General features: G+C 38.9%; 1 protein-coding gene across 5 annotated transcripts in view; it reads left to right on the top strand.

Moving 5' to 3' along the window:
* The window catches only part of ADARB1 (adenosine deaminase RNA specific B1), a 76,271-nt gene that overhangs the window by 23,522 nt on the left and 24,937 nt on the right, over positions 1 to 27,812 (top strand). For 4 of the 5 annotated variants that reach the window (XM_040561759.1, XM_040561758.1, XM_040561760.1 and 1 more), the window contains exons 2-5: positions 508 to 544; positions 8,113 to 8,187; positions 15,343 to 16,277; positions 26,514 to 26,628. In XM_040561759.1, coding sequence (XP_040417693.1) covers positions 8,160 to 8,187; positions 15,343 to 16,277; positions 26,514 to 26,628 — 1,078 coding nt within the window. In that variant the 5' untranslated portion in view covers positions 508 to 544; positions 8,113 to 8,159. Of the gene's footprint in view, positions 1 to 507; positions 545 to 8,112; positions 8,188 to 15,295; positions 16,278 to 26,513; positions 26,629 to 27,812 lie in introns of those variants that run through there. The other variant, XM_040561762.1, reaches the window with a different exon arrangement.

Raw genomic sequence — 27,812 nt, 5'->3', positions numbered from 1 at the left:
TGGTGCTTATATGGGTTAAAATCAACCACTATAAATAAAAATTAAGGTTTAAGTTAAAAAAAAAATCAATTAAGAAGGCAACTTGAGATTTGCTTGCAGGATATATTGGTTGTGGTAACACAGAAGTTGATTTTAGTTTTAAACCATTATTGGCCAATTTTTTTGCTGACATCTTCTTCAAGAAGATGCAGAGATTCCAGATTGGATTCTGCTAAACAGCTGCTTCTACCTGTGGTTTCTGAACATTTCTTGATTTAAATGCTAGGCGTTTTCAGTCTTTTCTTATTTTTTTTATTTTTCCCCAACCAGGAATATCCAGAATAGTTTCTTCTCTTCCCTTTGCTGGGTTTACAAGGGATTTTGCTCTGCTACCGATGTACTGTTTATTACCGTTAATATGCAGTATGTACTGCTTAGTCTCACAAATCAGAAATTTGTCCCTTTTAAGGTCAGGACTTACCATCTGTGAAAGATAAAAATACTATATGTGTTTTCTTTTTTTTGCAGGTTGCAGAATCAGCATGTGTCAGTAGTAGCTAAAAAGGTAAGCAGAGCATATTTATAAATACATCGCAAGATTCTTTGTACGCTGACTAATGCATACATATTAGAGATAATTCATCTGAATGTATTGACAATTGTTCATATCTTAAAATTTTATGTTTGTACAATAAGCAATTTCAAGAACATTGGATCAGAACAATTTGAAAATAGAGGAAAATATTGTTGAGAAATATCTAACTATGTCAAGTTGATGTTACAAAAAAGTACTTACCTATTCGACCTAAAATTTGTATCCAGTCCATCTTAATAAAATAAATATAAAAAGCTGACATGTAGGACTTGAGAGTTTTTTGAGTATTTGATCTGATTTTGATAACTGATTGTAATTGGGAAAGGAAGAAATATGTCCAGTACGTGAGCCTGGTAAGCTTACAAGCAGGCTTAAGCCTGTAAGCAAGTCTCACGATACTTGCTTGACTTTTTTTAATAGCATCAAGATCTTTGGGACTTTTTAAACTTGCTTTAAAACTATTTTAGATCTCTTTTCCAATTAACTATTGGGTTAATTGGTAGCTGCAACTGTAATCTTCTAAATTATGACAGAAATGTATATGCTACTTAATGAGAGATCTAGGCTGCTGGGTTTTATTCTCAGAATGGCTACCACTTTTTCCTTGGAAATTTTGCACATCTTAAATGCGTTTCTGACATTCATAGGTATTTAAGGAATCTTTCAGAAATAATGTAAAAAATGAAACATTTAGCCCTTGAAGAAAAGCCCATAAGGATAGCTGATGATAGCTAAAAACTAAACTTCGTAATAAATAGACGTACAAAAATAGTTTAAAATAAATCTGCAAACATCGTAAGTTATTTCTAATTTTGAGCTGAGCTCCAGGCTTTCTTGGTCAATGGAATATTAGATGTAAAATCAATTATGTATGTAGTGTAGCAGCAGGTGGTGCTGTTTGAGCAGATTTAATAATCTGAGGAACTGAACTGCAAGCTCTGAGGGATATGGTGTCAAAGCTGCTTGGAATTTCTGGTGTGCAGCCAGAAGCTTTGTGTTCAATGTGTTTGCTGTGAAAAGCAAATGCTTATGCTGTAATTAGCCTATAGCAAATCCTAGCAGTTACTGCTAGTTTATATTTATTCTTGCTACAGAATCGAACTGAAAGAAATCTTGCTGTTGGTTTATGATGTCATCCTAGTGCTTGAAAAATACACAAATTGCATGTAGAGAGAAGACACTAATAATGCTTGCAAAATACAGCGTGCAGACATTTCTTCAAAGAGCATAAGATGATAATAGTGGCAAATCTATAAGTAAATGAGACTTGCACTGATTTTTTATTCTTTTTTTGCTGGTGCATGGAAACTTTTCAGGTAATACATTTCCTGAAATGTACAATTCCGTTTTCCTGAGGAGTGTTTTTTCCCTTTCTCTCCCTGTGTGTATCAATGGAGCTTCTCCTTCATGGACATGGAGATCTTGTCCTTTCCCTGTCACACACATCTAATGTGAACTGAAATGTCAAACTTGGCCTGAAACTGTTAATTAGCAAGGTACAGAACTGTTACATTCAGGCTTAAATGATGTCTGTTCAGATGAAAAGTGCTTTTTTGAAGTGCAGGCAGTGCTTGTGCTGACATTGAAGCAGCGGGCTTCGTATTGGTTTCCTTGATGTCCACCGTAATCTCACCATGACCATGCAGACCTGTTGGGATGTAGCATTCCAGGCCCCAATGCCAGACTGTTGTCACTTTCAAATGAAACTATTTCTGTTTTTTACATGAAGGGGGAAGTGTTGCTATATTAATCCAGAGCATGCGCTGGTCTGTGGGCCCAAGCGTATGGTGCTTAGTAAAGAAAGGAGCAGAGATGCTGGAACCAGAAGACATTTGACCTCCTGTAGGGGAAGATCAAGCCTCATTGTCCCAGGGAGGCCGTTTTGGGAAACTGGTATTAAATGGTGATGAGATTCAGTTCCAACTGTGCTCTTAACCAGTGAACACGTGATAGCAAGCCATGGAGTTGGTGGCTTGTTTCACCACAATAAGTTCTTTTTAAATTGTGCAAACTGAACGTGAATGGGCCGTGCAGTATTTCTTCAATCAGTGCAACTGTCCATTAACTTAGATGCTGAAGTAGAACTTGAACTCCTCTGAAGTGAGTGAGAGTTTGTAGCCCTTAGCACTTAGGCTTCCTGCAGAAATCACGTCAAGTCAGCCTCAGAAGCTTTCCGTCACAAACAGGCGATAGAAAAGCTGCTTCCTGACACCTAGAGAACAAGTAGCAGTAGAGGGAGCAGGTGGAGAGGTGGATCTTGATAGCAGGTCAGCTCAGTTTCAGTGGCGAGCTGGGATATGTTGGTTTTGGTTAGTGAAGTATGCCTAATTTAAGATGCCAGGGGTGATACATTTTCCAAAAATGTAAGCCTGGCTAGCTGTCAAAATACAATACAATGGTTCAAATCAGTCATCTACCAGAGTTTATCCAGATTTGACTGTTTTCTGTCTTCCAAAGAGCCAAAGCCTGAGGCACTGAAAAATGCATGATGCACAAAGCCTGATGCAGTTCCAAAGAGCCAAAGCCTGATGCACTGAAGGTCTATGAGAGGAGGTGGGAGTGATCTGTCAGAGAAGCCACTTCACACTAGTAACATGCTCAAGAAGTCTGCGGAGCTGGCACCCCTCTGGTCAGTCATCCTGCAATTCATGGGGCCCCATCTCCTCACAGTAAATGTTTCCTGTCCTGTAAGGTTTAATCTATGGGCAAGATTAAAGGATAGTTTTCGCCTTCAATCCCTGCTCTTGTTCCCCAGGACCCACATTTCTATTTCAGGACTGAAATGGAAAATTTCAATGAAATTGAAACAGGATAGTACCATGTTATCACATAAGGGCACATGTTGCTTTTCTGTTTATAAAAAGGCTGGAAAATGACACAGTGAATGTTGACATTGGTAAGTCTGTTAGCAAAACCTGGGATAAGAAAAGCTGTATGAAAAATGTCACTGAAACATTCCTGTTTGAGATTTGTTGATTTGTGTTATTCACAAATGTATTTGGTGTGTTTCTAGGCAATATATGAAATATATAACTAAGAAAGTGTGAAACAATTATCAAGGATGCTGAAGGCATCTTTGTTTTATGCAGCCAGGGTGCATAAACTTCTTTCTTACATCTCCCTGTTTCTGAGAATACACGTAAGGCTGGATCCAAGCCAAAGAATTGCCCTCCTCTTTTTAATAGTAAAATAAGCAAAAATAAATTTCCTTTTCCATACCCAGTAATGATGAAAGAAGACTCGTGGGGTTGTCTTTGATACTGTCATCTGAAGACTGTGGTCTGTCCTCGCCCCTCTCACTGCCAAGCTGTCCCCAAGGGTTAATTGTCACATGTGCCTCTTGCGGCTGACAGGAGCAAGCTGCAGCGCTCTGCTTGGGGAAGGGACCTGGCATAGGTGAAGACTGCATGTAGTCGGCAGAGGTGATGCTCCTTGTGGCTCTTGTAACACTGAAATGTCACTGTATATTTAGAGGAGAGGGACTGAGCAGGCTGTGACCTGGGCTGGCTGGGGACTGTGCATGGCATCGCTTTTACCCAGGGCTCTCAGCATGGGAACTTCCCTCAGCACGGTCGGGCGTCGCTGTAAAAGGAGGCGTAAGAAGCGGTCGGAGCGAAAAGTTAGTGTTTTAATTGCTGTATTGTCAAAACCAAGTACTAGGGGGCAGGTTATAAATGAAAACATGCAAAGGTTTTCCAGTGAGGTTTGAACCTTCGTTACTGAGTGCAACTTCAATGTTTTCTGCTTGGATTTACAGATCAAAAGAAATATTTTGAACAGAATCGTTTGGGATCTTCCAATCTTTTATTTCCCTTAGCTTTTGGAGCTTGGAAGTAAAGTACTTTTTAAAAAATACAGAACTTCTCTGAAGTTGCAGCTTTCTGCCTTTTACTATCTTCTAATACCGTTTTTGTTTCATCTGTTGGGATTTGTTGGTGTGTTTTTTTTTCATGACATTTAACGATTATATATGCCATTCTCTGTTAACATATAATTGGATAGCCATTAAATTTTCCTTTCAAGGTGTCTGTAGTTTTTCTTCAGTGATGAGGATAAATCAAGAAAGCTGTCCTTCAAAAAATCAAGAAAGGTCCTTCAAAACTTCTTTTCATATAATAAAAATACAGAATATTCAAACAGTAGGAAGATAAATTTCATTGAATAAATTATGATATAAATACTTCATAATTATGTAACATAAAATATATTTATAATATAAGTATATGGTATGTAATTTATTTTTAATTATTATATTTATATTATTTGTTATTGTTTTTATTATTTGTATATAACATATAAGTGTATTCAAATGTATTTATGACTTCAAAATACTGAAGTGTACTGTACTTTTCTATGACTCCACCTAAATTAGCATACAGTGTACGTTTAGATGTCATTTTTGTTTGACATGACTGGCTTATAATGCATTTAGAAAATTAAAGTTTTATGAAGTACTGCTTATATTCTAAATACTGCAGCATGTACGACTGGGCAGAATCACTTGGCTACAGTGATTGCACTTAATAAACAGCCGGACTTCAGTTTTTGCACTCCATGTTGAAAACAAAAATCCCCTCTACTATAGTACAGTGGAATCCCAAGTTTATTTTGGCAGTATATCTGAGCAAAAACAGTTCTTACAAGCAAGGGTCAGGTTTTCTCAAGTCATACTGCGCAAATAACATGCCGTATATGCATGGGCTAGCTGAACCCAAATCAGATAACTAATATTTATGTGAATTATTCCTTATTTTTTCAAAGTTCTGTAAATTCCTGAGCAACAATTAACTTTTTTCCTTTTTTCTTATCTTTTGTTACAAAATTAACATCTTTGTAGTTTTCCCAAAAACTGTTACTCTGGTTGTGTCACTTACTCCAGAGCAGGTTGTTAGGAATAAAGCTGAGAGTTCGGTCATGCCCGCTGTTCAGTGCGAAGGCACAGTTCCATTGCAGTCCTTTGTGGAATTTACCATTGCTCAGATGTCACTTAAAATTATCAAAGGTTGATTATGAATGAATACAGAGACATTGTGTCTGTCGGACCTGAGAGGTTTCTGAATGGCTGTTTCTAAATGAGTTATTTACAGGCAATGAATGAGTTTATTATCGCAGTTTTACTGTGTTATAGAATCTGCTCTAATAAAAGTTTGGAAGGACAAAAGTCAAAAACGCTGTTCCTTCTTGAGTGAAATCATAACTGAGCTGAGGACAGCTGGGTTTCAGAAGTCCAGCTTCGCAGAGCTGTGATTTTGATCCGAGCCATGTTCTGGCATGCTTTGCTGGAGTCTGAGTGTACTTAAGCCACCTCACTTTTACTGGTGAGCTTTGCTCATGCCCAGTTACTGACTGTACCAGCCCATACTGTAGTGTGAAACAAAGCAGTGTCTTCTATGCTGCATGCCTTCCAGTGCTTCCACATTCTTGAAGGCACAGGTGAGCTGTTTCCCACTCTGTTCTCCCTGTCCCTTCCAGCTACAACCTCAGCCCTTAGTTTCACAGTGTATTATTTTTATTGGCAACAACATCTTAAGACACCACTATGCCTCTCTTCTTACTTCCCAGCCACAATATCCAGGTATTTTCATTGGTACTGCTAGCTATGTCCATGTGGTGAGGAATCAGACCCCTCATCTGATCGGACACGAACAGCTCTTGGTTGGCTGCATGGCGTGGCTGTGCGGTAGCTGTCAGCAGAGATGAAGAGGTGACATGGCCTGGCGAGGGAGTGGTGAGACCAAGTGTCCTAGTTCCCACCGAAGACAGCATATATGATTACAGCCTCAGGCTGAGTCAGTATTGCTTGTTCTGCTGCATCCTGAGTATTCTGAACACTCGCCCAAAAGTATCTGTGTAATTGCTGATTTTTAGGAAGATAGGTACTGTGTAAATAGAATGTCCACAGGTAATTGGAACTGATGCTGTCTGTGGTAAAAGTAAGCAAAGTAAAAGACTGAAACTGATGGGAAATAATGGTATTATTGAAAATAACAAAAGAATGTTGAAAAAAATCAAAGATGTACTGCAAAGTAGGAGTTGATTCTCAGTTTAATTTGATTGTCAGCAAAAGGAATCAAACTTTATAGATATTACTTATTATTATTTATAGATATTACTTTATAGATATTACATGTGACTAGGTTATCACAGAACTATTTTGCATTTGTACTGGATTCTACTGTCTTCCAGTAGCTTCTGAATGTTTAATTATTGTAAAGAATTGGTAGAAAATGAATGCATTATAAAGAACAGTGATGCAATGCAGAACGTAGAAAGCACAGTGTTTCGTTGTGAATGCTTTAGAAAATGCACGTGCACAGAACTCAATAGATTGGCAAGTACAAGACAAATTAGTTTTCCACAGTTTGATCTGCTCCAGCATAAGAATGTAAAGCATGTTAATGCTCTGCTATTTTTTCCGAACTGTAATAATGGATCTTTTGTTAAATGTGTGTCCCTGCATATTTCTGGCATGGTTTAGGATTCAGTGCTCCCTATTGGAGCACTCATGGAATTATGAGATTGGAGCAATAACGTAGAAAGCAACAGATGTTATGTACTTGATTAGTTTAAGGGGAAAAAAAAAGGTAAAAACACAGCCCCCCCCAACCAATCACCTCCTAACTAGTGCTTATGGTTTGAATAAAAATATTGCTTTCTTTCAAACAAAATGCTGAATAGAAAACGTTTTGTATGTCAGATGCTTACATTCACCTTTAGATTTCTCTCTCTTGAGGTCATGAGCAAAAATACCTGCATGACCAAAAAAAAAGAAGTTAAAATCTTTTTCCCCACAGCCAGATAACCTATATGTAATGTAGTCCGAGCGTTTCAGTTAATAATAAGAAAATGGGCAAAATCTGCAGGTAGGAGAGAGGATTACATGACCCACTCTGTCCTTCATCTGATGTGGGGCTGCATCTTTTGGTTGATGAGTATCAGCTCATTTTAAGGAGGGATCTTGGCTCCAGATTTAGCCAAAATAAACCAAACAAATGTTCATCAGTATGATGGTGGATAAACAACTGCATTTTCATTGTCTTGCCTGCTTGAATTGTCTGTGTGTTAACCTGCAGAGTGAATTTGACATTATTTTTACCTTGAGACACATTGCTGGATCCCTGTGGGAACAGCATTGCTTCATTTAACAATTATGAAAGTTGCCATCAAACACAAATTGCTGACACTTGGAGTTATCTGCAACTGTTCTTTAAAGAAAACAACTACCAGTAGTGAGATAAAATAGTTTATGCGCTCCTTCAGATTAAAATAAAATAATAACTGTAGTTCACCATATGAAAAAAAAATTATTGGAAACATTGCAGAATTTGCAGTTCTGCAAGAGTGTGCATCAGCTTACAGAAATAGGCACACTGAGGAAATACTGTGCAAAGATTGAACTGCCCACTGTTGCTTGAGGAAGAAGCCATGGACAGGCCAAAGCAAAGTTAGTGCCCAGGCTGCTGCTTTTGGAGATCTAACAGTTTACCTTGTATGTTGGTACATGAAAGCTTAAGTATCCCACTCTCTGTGTTTTCCAGACAGAAGCAGTCTTCGCCAGCCAAGAAACCAGCAAAAATATTTCACAATGGATGTTGACGATGAAGAAAACATGAGTAAGATGTGTTTGTTTACACAATAATAAACTATGTAATCATTTCTAAGGTGACTTTTTCTCACAAACCACAGGGGTAACTGAAAGAACTTCGAAGCACAAATTAAAATGATTTTTTGTATGTTTCTAAATACAGTATAGAAAAGTAAATCGGAGCTTTTGAACTAAAAGTTTTTTACACGATTATGTGCTAGTCTAATTATACCTTATGTCTCTCATTTTTCTTCCAACAACTGTTTAGTTGTACAAAATATTACCGTATTTTGGACTGGCATTGAAGTAATGAAGATGGATTTCTCGCATTAATAATAGTTTGGTATACTGCATTCACATGCTCCATATGGGACCTGTGCTTCCCACTGTGCTGGCATGGGTAGCACGTAAGACCCGTCCTGAGGTGTGGGTGCACCGTGCTGCTTTTTCGCAAATTACTCCCCTCTCAGAAGGGCTGGCAGTAGAGTTACAAGTCACCAAGGTAGGCTGGGTCAGTATGAGAGCAAATTTGTATGGGACTCTCAGCATGAGAGCCTTCTGTGCAGTTTTAGTTGTGAGGTTTGATGGAAATAAAGATCATCATTACCTGAGAAAGTGGGATGAATGGTGACTGGAGAGGTTGAATACCAAGTCTTGTACGATGCATTAAGTGAATGTGTTCGGGATGACAATTCCTGTAGTGCACAAACCGTGTTAATGGTGACTAATCATGCTGGGCTCTCTGAGCTTTTTCACCTTGAATAATCAGGTACTGGGTGAGGTTTGTTTGCCTGCCAGTGAGGTTTGTTGTGCAGTGGAAGATAATGCAGTGTACTCCATCAGTGTGCTTATGCTGAGATCCAGGAGGCAGGAACTTACTGGAAGAGGTAAAACCGGGAAGGGGAAGAACACTGATGATGAGGGTTAGGGACCAGTCGGAAGACAGGGGAGAAATGAAGGAGACTGAAGTGTGTAAAATAAACAAGGGAAAGCAGAAATGAATTAAGGAAAAGCAAAATGAGGGTCTAGAAGAACTCCCTGCAGGTCTTCCATGGCTGAGTATTCTTTCTAGAAGCTGGTTTCTCCAACACCGACCTACTGAATTAATGAAGTGTTTAAGCACAAAACCAGCTATCATCTTGATGAAAACACTGGTGAAGTGCTATGATATTGCTAAATATGTGGTGTAATATAGATCTAATAACCTGTGGAGAAAACTGTTCTCATTTAAAATGTTACAAAAAATATCGTAGATTTCTGTCCTTTCAACTGTTGTTTTGTTTGTTTGTTTTTATGAATGAGAGACCTGTTCTGTTTCTGATATGCTTATGTGCTATGCCTGACTGTAAATTATTGTATATTATATAATAACAAATGTGCTTATTTCCCCTAAGTGACAATGTCTAAATCTCTGGCAAAGCTGAAAAAGCCTAGCAGTATAGGAGGCTTTGGAACAGATGACTTGTAATCCAGTTTGAAGGAGTTACAACATATTTTTGTTGGGAGATAAAGATGTTAAATGGTTTAAAAAACAAGCCAACAGATAAAAGCCAAAAACTTAACTGGACTAGAATTCTTCTTTTTTCTTTGACTGACACAGTGATCTTCACTGAAATATGCTTGCAACCACTTCCACTTTTTCTTTCTCTTTTTTTTTCTTTTTTTACTTTAAAATAAATTTCTTTAGTTGGATGCTTTAGCTATTTCTAAGAGTGGTTCTGTGAGGAGAACTTGGAAAAAAAGGTAAGAGGTGAATTGGATAATTTCCATGAGATAATTCTTCAGATAAAACATACCCTATTTCAATAGGAGTAAATCTGAGCATGAATGGTGCCTTCCTGAGCTGAACAAAATACCATCTATTCAATAGTGTCACCTTGTAAATTCCTTAAGCAAGATATTCAGGTTTTGTCTGCTTCTGTTTCTGTGCTAGTGCACCAATATGCGAAGCAATTCAAATTCACTGAACTTTCTGTCTTGTCAGGAGACTGCCTCTGCTGAGTTGTTACAGGTTTGGGACATGCATTTGTGTAACTTCATTGATCTACCAGAAGTAAATTTTGAGGTGCATTGCCTGTATCACGTTTTGCAAAAGAAACCACAGGTAACATCATCATCTTGGATGACCCCAGTTAATAGAAGGTGTAAGAAGGCTTTTCTGCATCTGTATGACCACACAAACATCATGAATTTAGAATGTTAAATTATCAGATTTGGAGAGGAAAATCAAAATTCCTAAGTGCTACACCTTGATTTGTACAAAGATTTTTTATTTTTATCTGTCTGTATTTTTGTATCACTGAAGATGGCAAAGTGTGATATCAGAAGTGCCCATAAAAGCCTTTGTTATTTTGTGTAACTCCTTTTTGGGGAAATGGAAGGTGAACCTGTGCAATATTTGTACCTTACAGTTACAATAACTAGAATTTATCTGCAGAAGTTAGAATTCAAACTGTCTTGGTTCTGCAGAAGTGTAAGACAGTCATGAGATTACATTTAATGCACTCAAGAAAACAGTGTTTCAGACTTCAGGTTTTAAGTTCATCCTCCTGTATCTGTTGAACGAAGAGAAGATGTTACAAGAGATGGAGTATGTCCAAAGAGGGGCAGCAAAGCTTGTGAAGGCTCTGGAGAACAAGTTGTATGAGGAGTGGTTGAGGGAGCTGTGGTGGTTTAGTCTGGAGAAGAGGAGGCTCAGGGAGACCTTATTGCTCTCTGCAACTACCTGAAAGTAAGGTGTGGGGAGCTGGGGGTCGGCCTCTTCTCCCAGGCAGCAAGTGATAGGACAAGAGGAAATGGCTTCAAGTTGCACCAGGGGAGATTTAGGGTGGATATGAGGAAAAATTTCTTCACTGACAGGGGTTCTGAGGCGTTGGAACAGGCTGTCCAGGGAAGTAGCTGAGTCATCATCCCTGGAGACATTTAAAAGATGCATAGATGTGGTTCTTATGGACGTAGTCTAGTGGTAGACTTGGCAGTGCTGGGTTAACGGTTAACTAACGATTTTAGAGATGTTTTCCAACTTCAGTGATTCTATGAATTCTGTCAATTCTCTGAAGTCTATACTTATCAATTACCTCACAGGAGAGGGGAAGTGGTATATTTTGCAGAAGACTTGTAACACTTGCTAAAGTGTGTGTCCTGACCTTTTTCTTTGATTGTTTTCTCCCCTTTTTCTAAAAAGGTGATCACAAGAAGTCACATTTTTTATGTATATGTTTCATATGAAAATAAAATAATAATAAAAAAGACTTACTTAGGATTTCCCCAGGCCAGTAAATGAGGGCAACAGTATAAAGGGTATCTAGAAACATCCTTCTAGCTGTGGTTCAGCTAAGAGTCATTTAAACATAATTAAGTGTGCTCCATACCAGATGGAGCAGAGAGCAAGGCAAGATCCCCACTGAATAAAGAATCTTAATTAGAGGTGTTTTTTAATTACATGGGAAAAAAAATAAACCAGCATGCTTGGATAGAACTTTTTTTTTTTTTAATAGTATGAAAATTTTCTATGCCTCTTTCCTTCTTTGAGTGCTGTCAGCTTTGTAAACCTCTCAAATAGATTACTTCAGTGGCAGAACTTTCCTTTCACTGAAGTTGTTGGCATGTGATGCTGTCGGTTGTGATTTTTACCAAAGAAGCTTCAGCTGACATTACTGAAGTCTCTAGTCAAAACTGCCAACTATTTTTAGTGATGGGAAAATAAGCTAGTCTTATGAAAACTGTCTTACTTTTAAATCATGGGTAGTGTTAATGTTTAAGAAAACATGACCCTGTTGTCATGTGTTCGTATCTGTTAACACTACTTGAAGGAGCTGAATACACAACAGTTGTGATCAACTTCAGAAAGCTGTGATCAGCTTGAAAGTATTCAATGATTATTTAAAGTATTCATTACTCGGAAACTTATTTAAAGACTGGAAAACGCATAAACGAGCATATACATAGCATCTAGTATGAGGATCTTTTAGAAAGTCTTAGGTTTTGTTTTTGCTAGGAGATTTACCAAGACTGTAACACGTGGTCACCTGTCAACTGCAATAAGTTGTTTTTTAATTTAAGAAAAAAAAATATGAAAAACATCCATTATTGATTTTTTTTTCCTCTCCTTTCAGCTCCCTCCAACGCATTGTACTTTCTAACTGTGTTTTAACATTAGAGAGCAACATCTTACATGGACAGGTAGTGACAGGACAAGGGGTAATGGCTTTAAACTGAAAGAGGGAGATTTAGGTTAGATGTTAAGAAGAAATTCTTCACTTTGAGAGTGGTGAGACACTGTCCAGAGAAGCTCTGGATGTCCTGTCCCTGGAGGTGCTCAAGGCCAGGTTGGATGGGGCTTTGAACAACCTGGTCTGGTGGGAGGTGTCCCTGCCTGTGGCAGGAGGGTTGGAACTGGATGGTCTTTAAGGTCCCTCCCAACCCAAACTGTTGTATGAACATTTACAGTTCTAATTTTCCTGCCTTACTTTAGCTGTGGCAGCACAAGACTTAGTGCTGGTCTCCAAATCAGACCCATGAGGTGAGTTAAGCTGTGTTTTAGAATATTAGTGGAGTGGTCAACATCTTCTGCGTACACTGCTGTAGAGCAACAAAATTTTTGTTCCTTTTGAATACTAATGTTCCTAGTTTGAGTTTTGATGGGATCCCTAGTTAGCCATGGCTTTCAGGGTAGAGCTGTCCTCCCTCATTCCGTTCAAAGTGATTGAGAGACTTCCCAGAGTATTACGGTCTCTAAAACATTGTGTTAACAGAACAAAAAGTGCAAAATCTTCAATGTGTCCAGTTCCTTACCACCCACAGTGGATCTGCTCAAAAAGCAATGGAAATAAGGAGATGTGAGAAGAACTAAGAGAGAACAGGATGATTGCAGGCCAAGCTGCAATTGCTCCAGCTGTTGAACTTGGATACAGAACTGCTCTTTTTACAGTCAGTTGGAGTCTATTCGACTCATATTTTCTTTATGTAGCTTCCACAGGCACTGGTTATAGAAAGAAAGATATGAACAGAAACCATTTTTTAGCGTTAACTGGATGATTTCTGTTTAGCCCACAAAAGTTACATTGTTCAGTAGCAAATTTCTGATGCCACTAGTAAGAACAATGTTTGAAAAATGCTGTTTTAGATAATTTTTGGAGATTACAGCTTCAGGTAAGAAACACACTGTAAGAAAGTTTTAATAATTTATTCTGTTTTCCTTAAATTCCTTCACTGTAGTATGATAAAGAATATTTATGCATGAACACTGTGTATTGACAGTCATGGCCCTTCAGCACACGTTCTGCAGACAATATAATTTGTGGCTGGACATTACAAGAGATTCTTTATTAAATTTAGCAGATTTGTAGCCGTGAAATGCTCCCAAACCCTTTGTGTTTCACTCTGGACTGCATTTGACTGGAATTTAATGTTCAATACTATACAAGTCTTTGTTGTGCTACTGCATTTTAACAAAATGTGTTCCTACTTGGTGTTTTTCTTTTGATCTTTATTTTTTCCTTTTTTTCTTCTTTGAGCACCGAAAGGAGTAACCTATCGAGCTTTTGCTGGAGGATGTTATAAATGAAAATTTAGTAACCATTCCATCAGCTTTGTAACCTGGGCGAAGTGATGTGTGCCTGGTAGTGAATACTTAATGAAGATTTAAAGCATGTTTGAAATTTGTCAGGAAGAAAGCTTCCACTTTGGTTTGCTCTAATTTCAATAAATATTTATCACCTGCTATCAGTGTGAATTTAATACAGTAATAGATACTTTGGAGTCTTGGAACAGAAGAGTTAGATGCGCTTGACCTACTAAATTTGCCTTTTCATTCATGAATGTCAATATAAAGCACAAATAATTAATTTTGTTAGTTTTTTAATCAGGATAAAACTGAGGACTTTCCAGTTATAGCAAACATAATTCTTAAATACATATCTAATGTATCATTACTCCAACTTTGTACTTTAGAAAATAAATAATGAATCATTAAATTAATCATGCAATACTACTTTTTTCCCATTAAAATATCCTCATTGTGATTGTGCAGATTTTGTCACACTTCTTGTGTTCTATGTAGTCTTAAGAGAGGATCTTTAGTTTTGTAAGTTTAGGAGAGCAGTTTTTTTGCAAGGAATTTAAAAGCTGCATATAAATGGCAAATAAAATGTTTCTCAATAAAAGACTGTACAAATATATACGTAGTAGTTTTGTGATGCAACCTAAGTCAAACGCATTTTTTACAGCTGTTTTTCTGAGGATGGAATAGATACGTGATAAAATTTGTTTTGAAATTTAAGACTACATATGCAGAGAGATGCTGAAGCACAGTTTGTTTCTCTTCATTTTGTGCTGCATCCATATGGCTGTATTCACCTGTTTTGGGTGTACAGAAAAGAGGAGCGTGTCACTAGGTTCAGTGAAGGCTGTTAAAGGGTCAGAGTTGTTTGGACAAGGGGTTTGCTCTGCTGAACGGGCCCGTTGCTGGAGCTGCCATGCAGTGGGCAGGCAGTCCTGTTTGGGCAGCCAGCAGCTGAAGGTCCTGAGCAAACTGAGGTGAGGTGAAATGAATGCTGGGAAAAGCATAAAAAATGAAAAGCATATAAGAATGGAATTTGGAGAATATGGCATAGCTAAAGAGAAGTAAAACATTCATACAGTCTTCAGTCAAGGTGCCTACCTACCAAAAAACTGCCTAGTTTTTCATGACACCGATTTTATTTGTCATTTCTCAAATTGAGCAAATAAAATCATGTAAGACAAAAATGCAACATTAATAAAATAAGAATAAAGTAGAATTAAATATCAATCTCCTAGAACTGGTCTTAAGCATCCATTTTTAATTTAGTAATGGTAGCTTTTTATTTTATAGGTGTATCCTACAAATAATACAATTTAGTTTTCTGGTTTAAAGCATTTTTCACATCAAGTAAAAATTTTGTTCTAGTGTGATTTGAATGCAAAAGAAAAAGCTGCAGCATTTTATATGAAAGTAGCAAATGCATTGTTTGAAAATAATTCTTGAATGTGCTCTTTCTTGAATTATCAAGAAGTATTGCTCTCCATTTATATTGCAAAAGCTTTAATCAGTGAGCACACATCACTTAACCAGTTATAAAGAGCGATAAAGGAATCTATAAATTTTGCATTTACAAGATCCTGCAACGAAGGCATTGTAAGTTACTCTTTCTGGGCACCGCAGGTTCAAGCAGCACTGATGTTAAAGAAAACCGCAACATGGACAACGTTCCCCCCAAGGACGGCAGTGTGCAAGGCACCGGGGAGGGGGCTCAGCTTTCCAATGGTGGTAGCAGCAGCAGCAGAAAGCGTCTTTTGGAGGAGGGCAACAATGGCCACTCCAAATTTCGCCCTAAGAAGAGGAAGAAAACGCCAGGTCCCGTTTTGCCAAAGAATGCCCTGATGCAACTTAATGAGATTAAACCTGGTTTACAGTACAAACTGCTGTCCCAAACAGGGCCGGTTCATGCTCCAATGTTTGTGATGGCAGTTGAAGTTAACGGGCAGGTGTTTGAAGGGTCTGGCCCTACAAAAAAGAAAGCCAAGCTTCATGCTGCTGAGAAGGCTCTGCGGTCTTTCGTTCAATTCCCAAATGCATCAGAAGCGCACCTCGCAATGGGGAGGACTCTCTCTGTCAACACAGACTTCACCTCTGACCAGGCAGACTTTCCTGACACACTTTTCAATGGATTTGAAACTCCAGTTCCTGCTGATGCTTCCTTTTACCTAGGGTCCAATGGGGATGGCTCCTTCAGCTCTAGTGGGGACTACGGGTTGTCATCGTCATCTGCTGTAGCGAGCAGTCTTACCCAGTCACCTCTCCCCACACCACCACCGTACCCGACCACGAGCGGGAAGAATCCTGTCATGATCCTGAATGAGCTGCGGCCAGGACTGAAGTACGAATTTCTCTCAGAGAGTGGGGAAAGCCATGCCAAAAACTTTGTCATGGCTGTTGCAGTGGATGGTCAAACGTTTGAAGGATCAGGAAGGAATAAAAAGCTTGCAAAAGCTCGGGCTGCTCAGTCAGCCTTGGCATCCTTGTTTAACATGCAGCTGGATCAGACTCCATCTCGACAGCCCATTCCTAGTGAGGGGCTCCAGTTGCATTTGCCACAGGTGAGAAGCCCTTTGGTGTTTTTCAGCATGCTTAGATAATGACCAGTAATAGCCAAGGTGAATCATTTTGAATCAGCTTCAACATTTCTGCTGTTTATTCTGCTTGGATGGATGGGTGTGTTTATTTGTGTGTGTGCTTGTGTGTGTATACATATAAATATATACATATATATACATATATATAATATATACATATATATATATTTGTATCTATACACACATATAAATACATACATATATATATATATATTTATATGTATACATACACTGCTTGTATTAGGTGATTAATCCGTTTATGTCTTCTGACAATTGTCTGAAATGATTGTGTTCTGCTGGACAGAGTTGTCGCTAATGCTTTTTCAGCTTTGATCACATCATGTAGTAGAGCACAAAGCCCACCTCAACTCCAGCTTACATTGCTGTTTGTGCTGAGGAGAGATTGAACCATGGCTTGCTTGTCTTAGACATCTGTGCATAGATTGAGTTCAAGTCAGGATTTACTGCTTAAGGAAGTATTATTATCTGACACAATTGTTTTTACCAGAGAAGAAAATCATCCTCTTCTGCAAACTGAAACTGTTAGCAGAGCTGAGTAATGGAAGTGAAGGACAGATTAGGTGAAGCTAATGTCACTTATTCCAAGGGTCTGAATAAAAGGCAGAGTTGCAGTGCATGTATCTGTGACCTGTGGTTAAATAGCTGTCATCTAAATGATGGTGCTCTAACCAAATTAGTTAATAACTATATGCAAATTACTTAGGCAAGTAAATTGGGATGAGAAATAGTTTAAATAATTAGTGAAGTAGGGAAGGTAGCAAACATACCGGACAGAGATCAAAAAATGTAAAGAAGCTAGAATTAAGTAATTTTAAACTTTTTTAGTGAAGAAAAATTCTCCCTTATTTGCTTGTGCTTCTCCCCAGTCTAAGTACAATAATGAATGTTTGACTGCCCTCTTTGTACTACATCCATTGGGTCTTTTTAATGATATGTCTGTCTAAATCCATGTGCTTGTTACATATGTATATATACATACATATACATATAAGTTCCCGTGAATTCTTTTCAACTTTCTGTTTATTCTAATGAGAGTTTTGAGGCTTTGACCTTTGGCATCTCAAAAACATTGTTTTAAAGTTCATTAAAAATACTATATGTCTGATTCAATGTCATTCTATAATCTGGGGTTGAAGAGTATATATAAATGTGACTATTATAAGTACATTGTTTCCTCTAGTTGCATAGACAAAATGCATTATTTAGAAATTCCTATATGCTGTTTCTTTATCTTGCATAATTATTGGATTATTTATGAATGTTTCATGCTTTTTCAAATCTAGGATTATGCTATTTCAGGTCTTTATGATTTCTTCGGTATGTTCAGCTATTTCAGACTGCTTTTAAAATAGTGCTTTTAAAGGTGGATTTGGCATCAGACACCAAAAAAAAATCACTGTTTTTTTACATGTTACTAGTTCCTGAATCAGTAAAATGGTGAAAATGGTAACTGCAATATGAAGTAGGAAAGAATAAGAATAATTCTTGCCCTGAATAATTTTTCAGGGCGACTTCTGGTAAGTTTTGTTCTGGGATGGGGAAGGTAGAATCATTATATTCTCTCACAGCTCACATTTTTATCATTCTAAGGGGGTAAAGTTGTTTTTCTGCCCAGCAGATCAATGCATAACAACTTACACAGCCTTTTTAAGGGACTTCAATGGACCACTGGACAGTGATGGGTACTTCTGAGTTCCTTGCTTTGTGAGATTTTGACCTGCATTCTCAGTTCTGTGAACCTATTCGTTGTCCCAGAGTGCCAATCCATAAGTGGGCTGTTTCTGTAGTTATGCTGTGCAAGGTATGCAGAAACTATGTGGCCAATTCTAGGCATTTGAGCTTAAGGTACAGTTTTAAATAAATAAATTTTTAAAAAAAGCAACACATGCAAGCAACTTTTTCCCCCCAGCACTCCAACACTGACCTTGATGCCCATATTGTCTACAACAAAGCATACCTTAGGGCCAGCTTGCATTTTACCTTTCTTGCAGATGTGCATAAAAGGCTACTCCAGTGTGGAAGAGAACCCAGTGTTTGTAGGAGTAATTCAGCATACTACACCATGTGGGGAAGGGGCGGGTTGCTGGTACTGTCTCATTTAGATCCCATTAAAAGTCAGCTATTGATTTTGAGTCTTTTGGTCAGTTTGTAATCAGGACATCCGTTTTCTTTCTGCACTTTGCTGTGTTTTATTACTCTGCTTCTATTTATAATTAGCTGTCAAGGTATTGGAATTGATCTATTACATCATGGTCTATTACAAGTGATTTTGTTCTGGTACGTTTTAGTGAGTAATCAGAGATTTAAGCGTTTGTGATGTTTGGTTGTGCTTTTGTTTTTTTCCTTTTTTTTTTTTTTAACTCGAGTTCTTAAACAGTTGTTTTTAAACAGCATTTAATGAATATATGTAAATATATTAAATTTTGAGATAATCCTAAAGTGGGTGAAGTCACAAACATTGGAGAGTACAGGAGTGATGCAGACGAGGTTGAGATTTGTAACAACCCTTAGACCAAACAAAATAATGATTTTATTTGGACAAATTGCAAACTAGAAACATGCAAGGGGAGAAAAATTCCAAGCACTGAAAGCCCAGTGGAAGGAATGAAAGTATAATGTAGCTCTGCCAATGCAGATGTTGGAATTGCTGCCTGGGTTGCAGGTTCAAAATAATGCATTCTCAGCTCAGAGCTGTGTGGTGAAAAGCAGTGTGTTGCTCCAGACACCTCACTTCTTGAGAGGTGCCATTACCTTCTGGATCTGGTAGGCAGCAGGCAGAAGTCTAAGGTGTCTGCAGCTAATGTGTTAATTTGTAATGCCTTGCGAGAAAAACTGTTAGAGCGGAAAGAATTGAGAGGAGCAAAAAGTTGATTGCTGCTCTGGGTGTTGATTGGGAGTTCTGGGTGAAGTACATGTCAAAAGTTATTTACCTTCTGGTAGATGCAAGCACTCTGGAGAAAATGAAATGTGGGAATACACATGTAAGCTATCAAATGATAGAGAAGGACAGTTGATATCAGAGATTAGCTTATTGAATAGATACGGGTATAATCATTTGGCCAGTAACGTGGGTTATCAAGGTCCTGTGGTTTAATACATTTAAAATCAGTCTGTGCAAAGCAAGCTTATCTGCTTGTTTACAGCTTGACCTTTTGTGATAGATGAAGCACTGTTGCCTGCAGTGAGGAAAATCTCTTTGCTGGGAAAGCGACTTAAACCCAGTAAGTCAGCATGTGCCTCAGAGCAGATGAAGGTACACTGATGAAAATCAGGCCTTGTGCATTTATTACTCTGTGTATTAAAATGGGAGAAATTGTCAGTCCGGTGGGGTAGGGATATGCCTCTCCAAAACAAAGAAAATATTTTTATGGATAGCTACATTTCGTAAATTGATAGCCATCCTCATTTTAGCTCCCATGCCAAGTCCAACAGGATATCCTGTATTGTACAGTAATCCACAGCGTGTACCAAGGGCTCTAAAATGTGTCCTTGAAGTTTTATTCTTTTCTGTGGAAGACAACTACGTGTTTCAACATGCTTAGGTTAAAATCATTAAAACATTTAAAGCACCTCGTTTGTCATAGGTCTAAAGATTTGGTAGGTATCTATGGTTGTTCAGATCTGGAAAAGACAGAGAAATGTGAACAGTATTTTAAAATAACTTCTGAAGACAAATGGGTCACCTGTTTATAGATGAAGTATGGAAGCTGATAGAACCAGCTTTTTGAAAGCTATTATTGTGAAGCCCAAATCTGATTACTGGGGAAAGTAGCATTTCTGAGCACTGAATCATATCAAGAGCCTTACTGGGCCAGACCAAAGCTGGCAGACCCTGCCCAGGTCCTTGCCAGCAGCCTCAGCTCAGGGAAGTGGTAAGATTGCAGGGGATCCTAGTACAGAGACAGTCCCCCATCACCACTGAGCAGTTCCTCGGACATCTCAGGGGCCATGGGCGCTCTGCTGGACTTTTCTATTTCTTCTTTTTTGATCTCTTTCTCACCCAGAGATAAATGTCCCAGAGATCACTTGTTTTCCCTTTGATTTTTTTTTCTTTTCCCTTAGGCACCCACTGTTTCCCAAGGAAGGCTCACACCTCTGTCAGAGGGGGTATTATTCTGTGTCTGAAAGAAAAAATCAGCATGGACAGAGGCCAGTACCAAATGCCCTGAAAAAAAAAATGAGAAAAGGGCTATAGCAGTTCTTACCCAGTATATTCTTCCAACCTTCAGCAGTTTGTGTCTCAAAGATTTTCTTAGCTGGAAATGATGTGCCTTTTCATTTAAGAATCCTTGATGGATTCTTACCCCCCTCACCCCCCCCCCCCCCCCCAAAATTTCAATAATTTCTGGAACTTCTGTAAACTTTTATCTTCTGTAGCACCCTGCAGCAGTTAGTTCCACCATTTAAGTATGTATTTTGGGAAAAAGGGTCTCATCTTGTTTGTTTTGAACCAACTGCATGCATCCTGGTGTGTCCCAGTACAATGATCTCTCTCCCAGTAATGGGCTTTTTGCCAGCAGTAAAGAAGGCCACCTGGGGATTTTCAGTGAAGTATTGGTCAAGGCTGCTCCATCTGCAGCCTTGCAGATGACGGTTTCCATCAGACTGGAGGAACCTGATGGTGGAGGGTATCCACTGACATCCTGTGTTAGGAAAACCTCAGCATAAGCTTTTTAATGGTATTTCTTGGATTTCTTTAAACTGTTTACTTAAAAAGATTAGCCTGAATGCAAAGATGTGGAAACGAGAGACTTGGAGTTGTAAATATTGAAGTTTAAAAACAGTTATTTTGATTAGCGAAAGCTGGACTGTTGTGAGAGAAAGTAACTTGAGCTACATAAAGAAGCAGTGTAGTTGCAGATGAAATAAATGTAAAAATCCAATAGAGGGAGTACTTTTAAATACTCAACTAATTATATTGCAAATTCAACTTAGGGCAAAAACATCCTGTATATTGCTGTAGACACATTAAAGCAAAATGTTAAGGAGAAAAAGTGTCCTGAGAACCAATGCTGTAATGTGTGGTTTCACTTGAAGTGCTATGTTAATCCTGGTTTAGCCTCGAGGGTGGGGGGAAAGGTAGAAAAGAAGTATTCAAATGTAGAAAAGATGTACAAATTAGTTATGAAAATGATTAGAGATCTGGGAAGGCTTCTTCTGCAAGGATACTGAGAAGACCTATGCAGCTTATTGAAAAAGGCAGCTTAGCACATACAGGAGAATTAGAATGTAACAAATTCAAGCCTAGTATAAAGATAAAACTGAATATGAAAATTAATGAAAAACGTGTTGAAATAATTGCTATAGAATTGAAAGAAATGTTGAAGATACACTTGCACAAGCAGTCAGAGAATCTGCTGCCAGGCAGGAGTTTCTTTAAATAAATACAGGAAACTTTGGAGAACTAGAAAATAATTAACCTGTTTTATTAGTGTAGATATATTTGCACCTCCTCTGAAATGTGTGTGCTGGTCACTGTCAGAGGAGAGATAATGGACCCAGTTGATCCTGATTTTACCTACTGTGGACACTGCCAGTGCTCATCAGCTTGTGAAAATTCACATATGCCTTCAGTTGTGAAGGTAAGAAGAAATGAAGTTGAGGGAGAACATTTGTGCTTGAAAGGAAGGAGGACCACTGTAGATCCACAGAGTGCACAAAAGACTGGGAGGTCTTCAGTCAGTTCTCCAGTGAGACCTGGGTGCTGTCAGCCCATGTAGTGCCCCAGCTCCAGCTGCCTGGGTGCCCCATCACATTGATGCTAACCAGCGTTTGTCTGCGTGGAACATCTGTGCTGTGTTGGGAAGATCTCTATGGCCTACAGAGGCCTTCCTTCAGATCCAGACAGACCAGGTTCAGAATATTTTAAAACACAGCCGATCAGGGAGGGTTTTCTGATGCAAAATTGCTGCAAAATATTTATTAACCCAAATAATTTTGTATGTGTAGAAAAGAACTGGTTTCACTGCAACTTCATCAGGGAAAGGAACAATGCACCCAAAATAGCTTTGAGCTCACACGCCTTAATGAGCAAACTGTCAGCTATTTTAGGTCTTTCCTTTTTTGAATTACCCAACTTTGAATAATGATTTAATGCAGGAGAGTGCATTGAGAATCTCTGTCAGATGTTAGGGCGCTCATTGGGAAGGTGAGAGACGAGTTCAATTTCTGCTACAATTAGTATTTATTTATATGAAAAGGAATATATAGAGAAAGAGAAGTGAAAGATCCATACCCAGACAGGTCAGTGGCCTAGTCTTGATGTGGAGCTTTGTGTCCTTGATTTGAAATGATTTGAAATGGGGACAGCAAGGTCATCATTTTAGGTCAGTAAGTCTTGTTCCCTGTTGTGCAGTGGCCTGATCATAACCTGCATGATTCTCATCCAGTTCCTACCTTCCCGTTTACCAAAAATCTGTGTCTTCTGATGATTCAGTTATCTCTGCTCTATGTCACGTGGTGATGGCAGAGAAATTGCTGGTAAGGCTGTCGTAACCCTGTCTGGAGTCCCAGTAAGGACTCTGCATTCTTTAATACACATATCAGTTATTCAAGGTTTCATTTGTCCCTGTGACTTTTTGTTCCCAGGTCATACAGAGATTGTCGTGTGGCTGGGCTTGGAAACTGTTTCTGGGAAAGCACCTAGTCAGGACCGTGCTCTGGAGTAATGATTTATATGTTCTTTCAGAATCTGGCATTTATTTTCAGTGCCCTTGAAACAATTTTAAGGTCTACAGATTGTTAAAGCTAGTCAGAGAAGTTTGGAGATTTCTTATCTAGTAGGATCTCTATCTCATTTTCACCACCTCTTGCTTATCAGGAGTAAAAGGAGTTAAGGTGAGGACCTGAGTTTATAAGCATGTTTCATGTGGTGAATAATTTTTTTTCCTGGTGCCTTTATTTCCAATGGGCCTGAACACAAGACAACAGAACAAGATAGACCATTTTTTTTGAGAAACTTTGCCTCCTTGTTTTTGGAGGTGGTCTCAGCGGACTGAGTTTGCCATGATGGCCTCCTTGGTACAGAGCCCTTGCTCTTGGCTAGGCTTCCTCTGTGGTTTCCCAGGCCCTTGCCTGACTTTATTTCTGAGACATCCTCCACCATAGGTGTATGTTAGGTGTATGTTGCTCATCTCCCTTGTAACCTTTAGTAATCTCACTGCAATAGAGAGGCCACTTTTCAGCCCTCTCTCCTCCCTTCTCCTCTCTCTCTCCTTCCATCACTTTTCTCCTTTTTATAAAACTGGATTCAGAATATATCCATATTAATTTCAGAAGCCATAATAAGGGTCAGTGAGGAAGAAGTTTCTATTTCAGTTTTTTAATTCAGGAGACTAGTAGCTTACAAATCTTACTGTGAAGTTGAGAAAATTGTAGGGTTAACCTTAGAAAGCTCATGTTATCTACAGCTGTTGCCTTCAGCTGTTATAATTCTTAGTCTTTCTGTGAGACTATTTTAGAGTATTCACCGAGTATAATAATAATAAGCATGTTCAGCATCTGGGAAGTGTATGTAAAGCTACAACAATTGCCTAATACAAGCTTCTTCAGAACTTTAAAAAATCTTCTCTATCCCTCAGTCTACAAATACATAAGCAAAAAACCTCTCTTAACATCTGTCCGGAGACCAACTTCATCAAGGCTCCCTTAGCCTTCATTTAAAGGAGAAAGGAAAGTGCTTCCCCCCGTGCGGGACTGTCATTTTTTACCTCTGATGTAGCACCTGTCTGTACTTGGTTTTGCCCAGATGCGAGCTATAGTAGGGGGTAGCAATGGTGCACGGTGTTCTGATGCTCTGCTTCCCATCCCCTCCACTGTGCTGCAGGAACCAGCAGCCCCATGATGGGACCAGCACTGAGCCTTCGTGCTGGTGCCCCGAAAGCCAGGTGCTGAAATAAGCACAGGAAGGCAGGAAGAATTTACCCCAGTGTGATTTTCAAGGACTGTACCTGCTTTAACTGCAGCTCTAAACCAATGCATCTAAATCTCACTGAAATGTGATGGGACCACTCCCATGACTGGAGTGCTGCAATGGATGGCTACAAGCTAGAGAGAAGCTTGTGCCTCTACAGACGTGATGGTAGCCTCTGAACAAAGTTGAGCTTCTGAAAAATTTTTCAATCTGTTGATAAGAGTTTCTGAATTGTAGTCCATTCAAATGCATTGAGAAAATTTGTATTCACAATGTTGAGAGTCTTCTGATTCTACAAGTCATGTGGTGCAAAACATGGGCTGAAGCTTGGTGCAAATGTGACCTCAGTCACCACTGACTGCTAGTTGCTCTATGCCCCAGTCAGATTCTGGAAAAAGACATCAAGCTCCAAAATCATGACACATGAGCTGTAGTTATTGCTTCATTGGCTGCAAAGGCTTTCCCAGAAGGAAGTCAACATTGAGAGTTCCTGTGTTTCTAGTCCTCTGTTTCTAGTCTGTCAGTTCTCATGAGCATTGTTAAGAAAGCAGTGGTGAATCAGGCTGGAAGTCTTCAAGCCTTTTCTTTTTACTTTTCTTTTGACTTTGTCAGTCTGGTTTTGGAACAGATTATGCTCAAGATTTGTCAGCACTGTGGATTTTCCTTGGGCTGTCTCTGGAGGTGTGGTGATTTTCTTCTCATACAGAAAGGTCCTGTGGTTAGTTCATAAACAGAAGCATCTCAGCCCCAAATGTCCTTCTGGGCTTGATTTAGTTGCTTATTCATGTGTTTAGCGTTGTATAAGACGCTCTCAGGTATCTAAAGCATCGGTGCAGCACTGGCAGACCTGGTGCAGGACCTGTGCACTTCTGAATCGTCCGCCTGTGGGCCAGATGTAGCATCTTGAATACTGCCAGCTGTCAGCGTGCAACCACACCCAGTCTTTTATGCCTGGCGCTGCATGGAAGGGATTTAATGCCAGGCTGCAGGAATCTGCATGTAGAGATGTTTAAACCTGGGTTTTCCTGTGGGTGTGAAAGTCTGAAGTCCTGTTATGGTCAGTGCATGCCTGGGGGTGTGACGGTGTCTGAAAGAGTCATCATCCTTAAATGGCCTCTTCTTATGGACACTCTTAATTTGTCTAAAAACAGTGCCAAAAAGGGTTTTCCTGCATTGCAGCTGCTTCTGTTTAACATGTAACTTTCCTTTCGAAGTGATCGACTGTGCTGCTGGGTGTATCACTGGGGCACTGGACTTTGTGTAGTACTTGCGGAAAACAGGTAGTACCAACAACAGATATTTACACGGTGGTTTTTACTCAAAACTAATGTTGCATAGATTGCCCTGGTTTTCAGAGTCTTTTCTGGTGAAAATTCAGGAATTTGAGTTTGATTCATCTCTAGTTATTATAGTTCCAGCTGCCTTAAAATCAGCAGGTGAGATTAGCTGCAGTGTTGAACTGAACCATCATCGGAGTTCAGCAAGAGCAGGAATGGTATCTTGAAGTTTTCATTAATATGAATTTAGTCCCCGTAGAGCCTGAATGATGTTGCTTGTCAGCACAACTGGCAAGTTACAGCTCTGTGGCTATTGTTCAAGTTTTCCTTAAGGTGAAAGAGTTAAGTCTTCCTAATTTTCAGACAGGTAGGTTGTACAGTGATGTCTTACACTCTTAAATTTGTATGTCTTATTAAAAAAAAAAAAAAACACAAACAAATAAAAAACAAACAAGAAAACTCTTTTGAAAACAAAATCATTCTTATTTATGCAGTAACTGGGTAATTAATTTGATTGTTATAAAAGGTTTCTGTGTTGCTTTGAAGAGGCTGGTTTTGCACTTCAATCTTTCTTTCAGGTCCAACACTGTGGATGCTGAAATGAGATATTTTGAGGTTTGAGCATGAAAATACTGACTCATCTCTCTATTCAGTTGTTCTCCAAAGCCTCAAAAGTTCATAGTGATCATGAGTGTAAGGTATTTTGATGCTTAACATAAGGCTATGTGACCCTGTCATGGAGCACAAAGAACTCTATTTTCACATGTAGTGAGCTCTGAGTGTTCAGTGTGCCTGAAAATTGGACCTAGCCAACTCCTTGACATAGTGCAGATGCATCAAAATCTTTGTCCAGTTTTAAAGCAAACAATACAAACACTTTTAATATGTTGTGTCAAATCATTTAAAAGTGCAAATCTTTATAACCTAATGCTATTGTAGCTTTTTTTAGTTGTTTAATTTTCTAATGTTCATTTCTGTGTGATCCAACAGGTTTTAGCAGATGCTGTTGCACGCTTGGTAGTAGATAAATTCAGTGATTTGACAGAAAATTTCACATCTCCACATGCACGTAGAAAAGTCCTTGCTGGAATTGTCATGACAACAGGTAAAGAAAAAAAAAACTGTTTTAGCTGTCTAAATACCAGGGCTTTGTTTGCATTCTGGGAAACTATATTCTTTCTTCAGTCAATCAGTATTGAAATATATTTTTACTGTTTACTCTTCAAGGTGCATTAAATGTAGCAATTAAATCTTGGCTAAAGATGATTAAAGGAAAATTAGATCTGCAAGTGCATCTGTTTCTGGAGCTCCTGTCTTCTGCGTAGTTGAGACTTCTGAGATAATTCATGGTCTACAAAATGCATGAACCTTTTAAAATGAGACATTGAACTTTTTGAAAGTAAAGCTAAAATAAATTTCACCACATTGGTCACACGGATGGCATTCTTGTTTTTGGCATAGTATATAAGAAATTATGATTGCTTTCCAAATCTTTAAGGTTTTGCACTTTGTTAGTTTGTCTTGCTGTATTTCATTCTCAGTGCTTTGTGTCTCAGTCATTTTAGGAGGGGTAGCTGGCCTCATCTGTGTTTTTTTTTAAGGTTGTACTTTGATGAGTATTTATTTCATAATCAGTGAGAGCTCAAACATCCCATTCCACGTGTCCCATTCCCTCACTAATTCCTAGCTATGCCCCTTACATTGGCAGTGCTGCGGCACAGCCAGATGGTGGGCAATGCTGTCACTGAGCTGTGTTCAGGACCACTGCTGGTTTGCTCTTTCCCACACCCACACACAGCTTCCCATGAATCTGCACCACTTCAGGCCAGGATGCACACCGCAGCTAACTCTACGCATTGGCAGTCTAGGCTCCCTTGCATTGGCACCTCCAGGAGATGATCTTGTATTGTGGATGGACCCTAAACTTCAGGTGCCTGGGGCGTGTTGAATATGCTTCTTCCCGCTTGTCCATACTGCAGTAAATATTCTTTTGGATGAAGACAGCAGAAGGCATGTAGCAGGGCCAGCTGCTTTCTGTATCTGGTGTTTTTTGCTTTGTTTTGGTAGAGGGATGCAACATTGTGACCTGTCATTCCAAATTCTTCATGGAACTGACTGTTTTAATGACAAAGGTAGTTGTTTGTATAGAAAACATGCAAAATATTTTTAATTCAATTGTGCAGAATTATTTAACACCAAGAACTACGTCTCTAGATGGCCTGTACTGCTGATAAGCTTTAAAATGGTTTAAGCATTTGAACTTCATTATCTAGTGTTACTTTTCATGTT

The sequence above is a fragment of the Cygnus olor genome, chromosome 6 (genome assembly GCF_009769625.2).
Source record: "Cygnus olor isolate bCygOlo1 chromosome 6, bCygOlo1.pri.v2, whole genome shotgun sequence".
In the NCBI taxonomy this organism is placed as follows: Eukaryota; Metazoa; Chordata; class Aves; order Anseriformes; family Anatidae; genus Cygnus; species Cygnus olor.
Note: the sequence above shows the minus strand (reverse complement) of the source record. Positions and strands in the feature narration are given on the sequence as shown.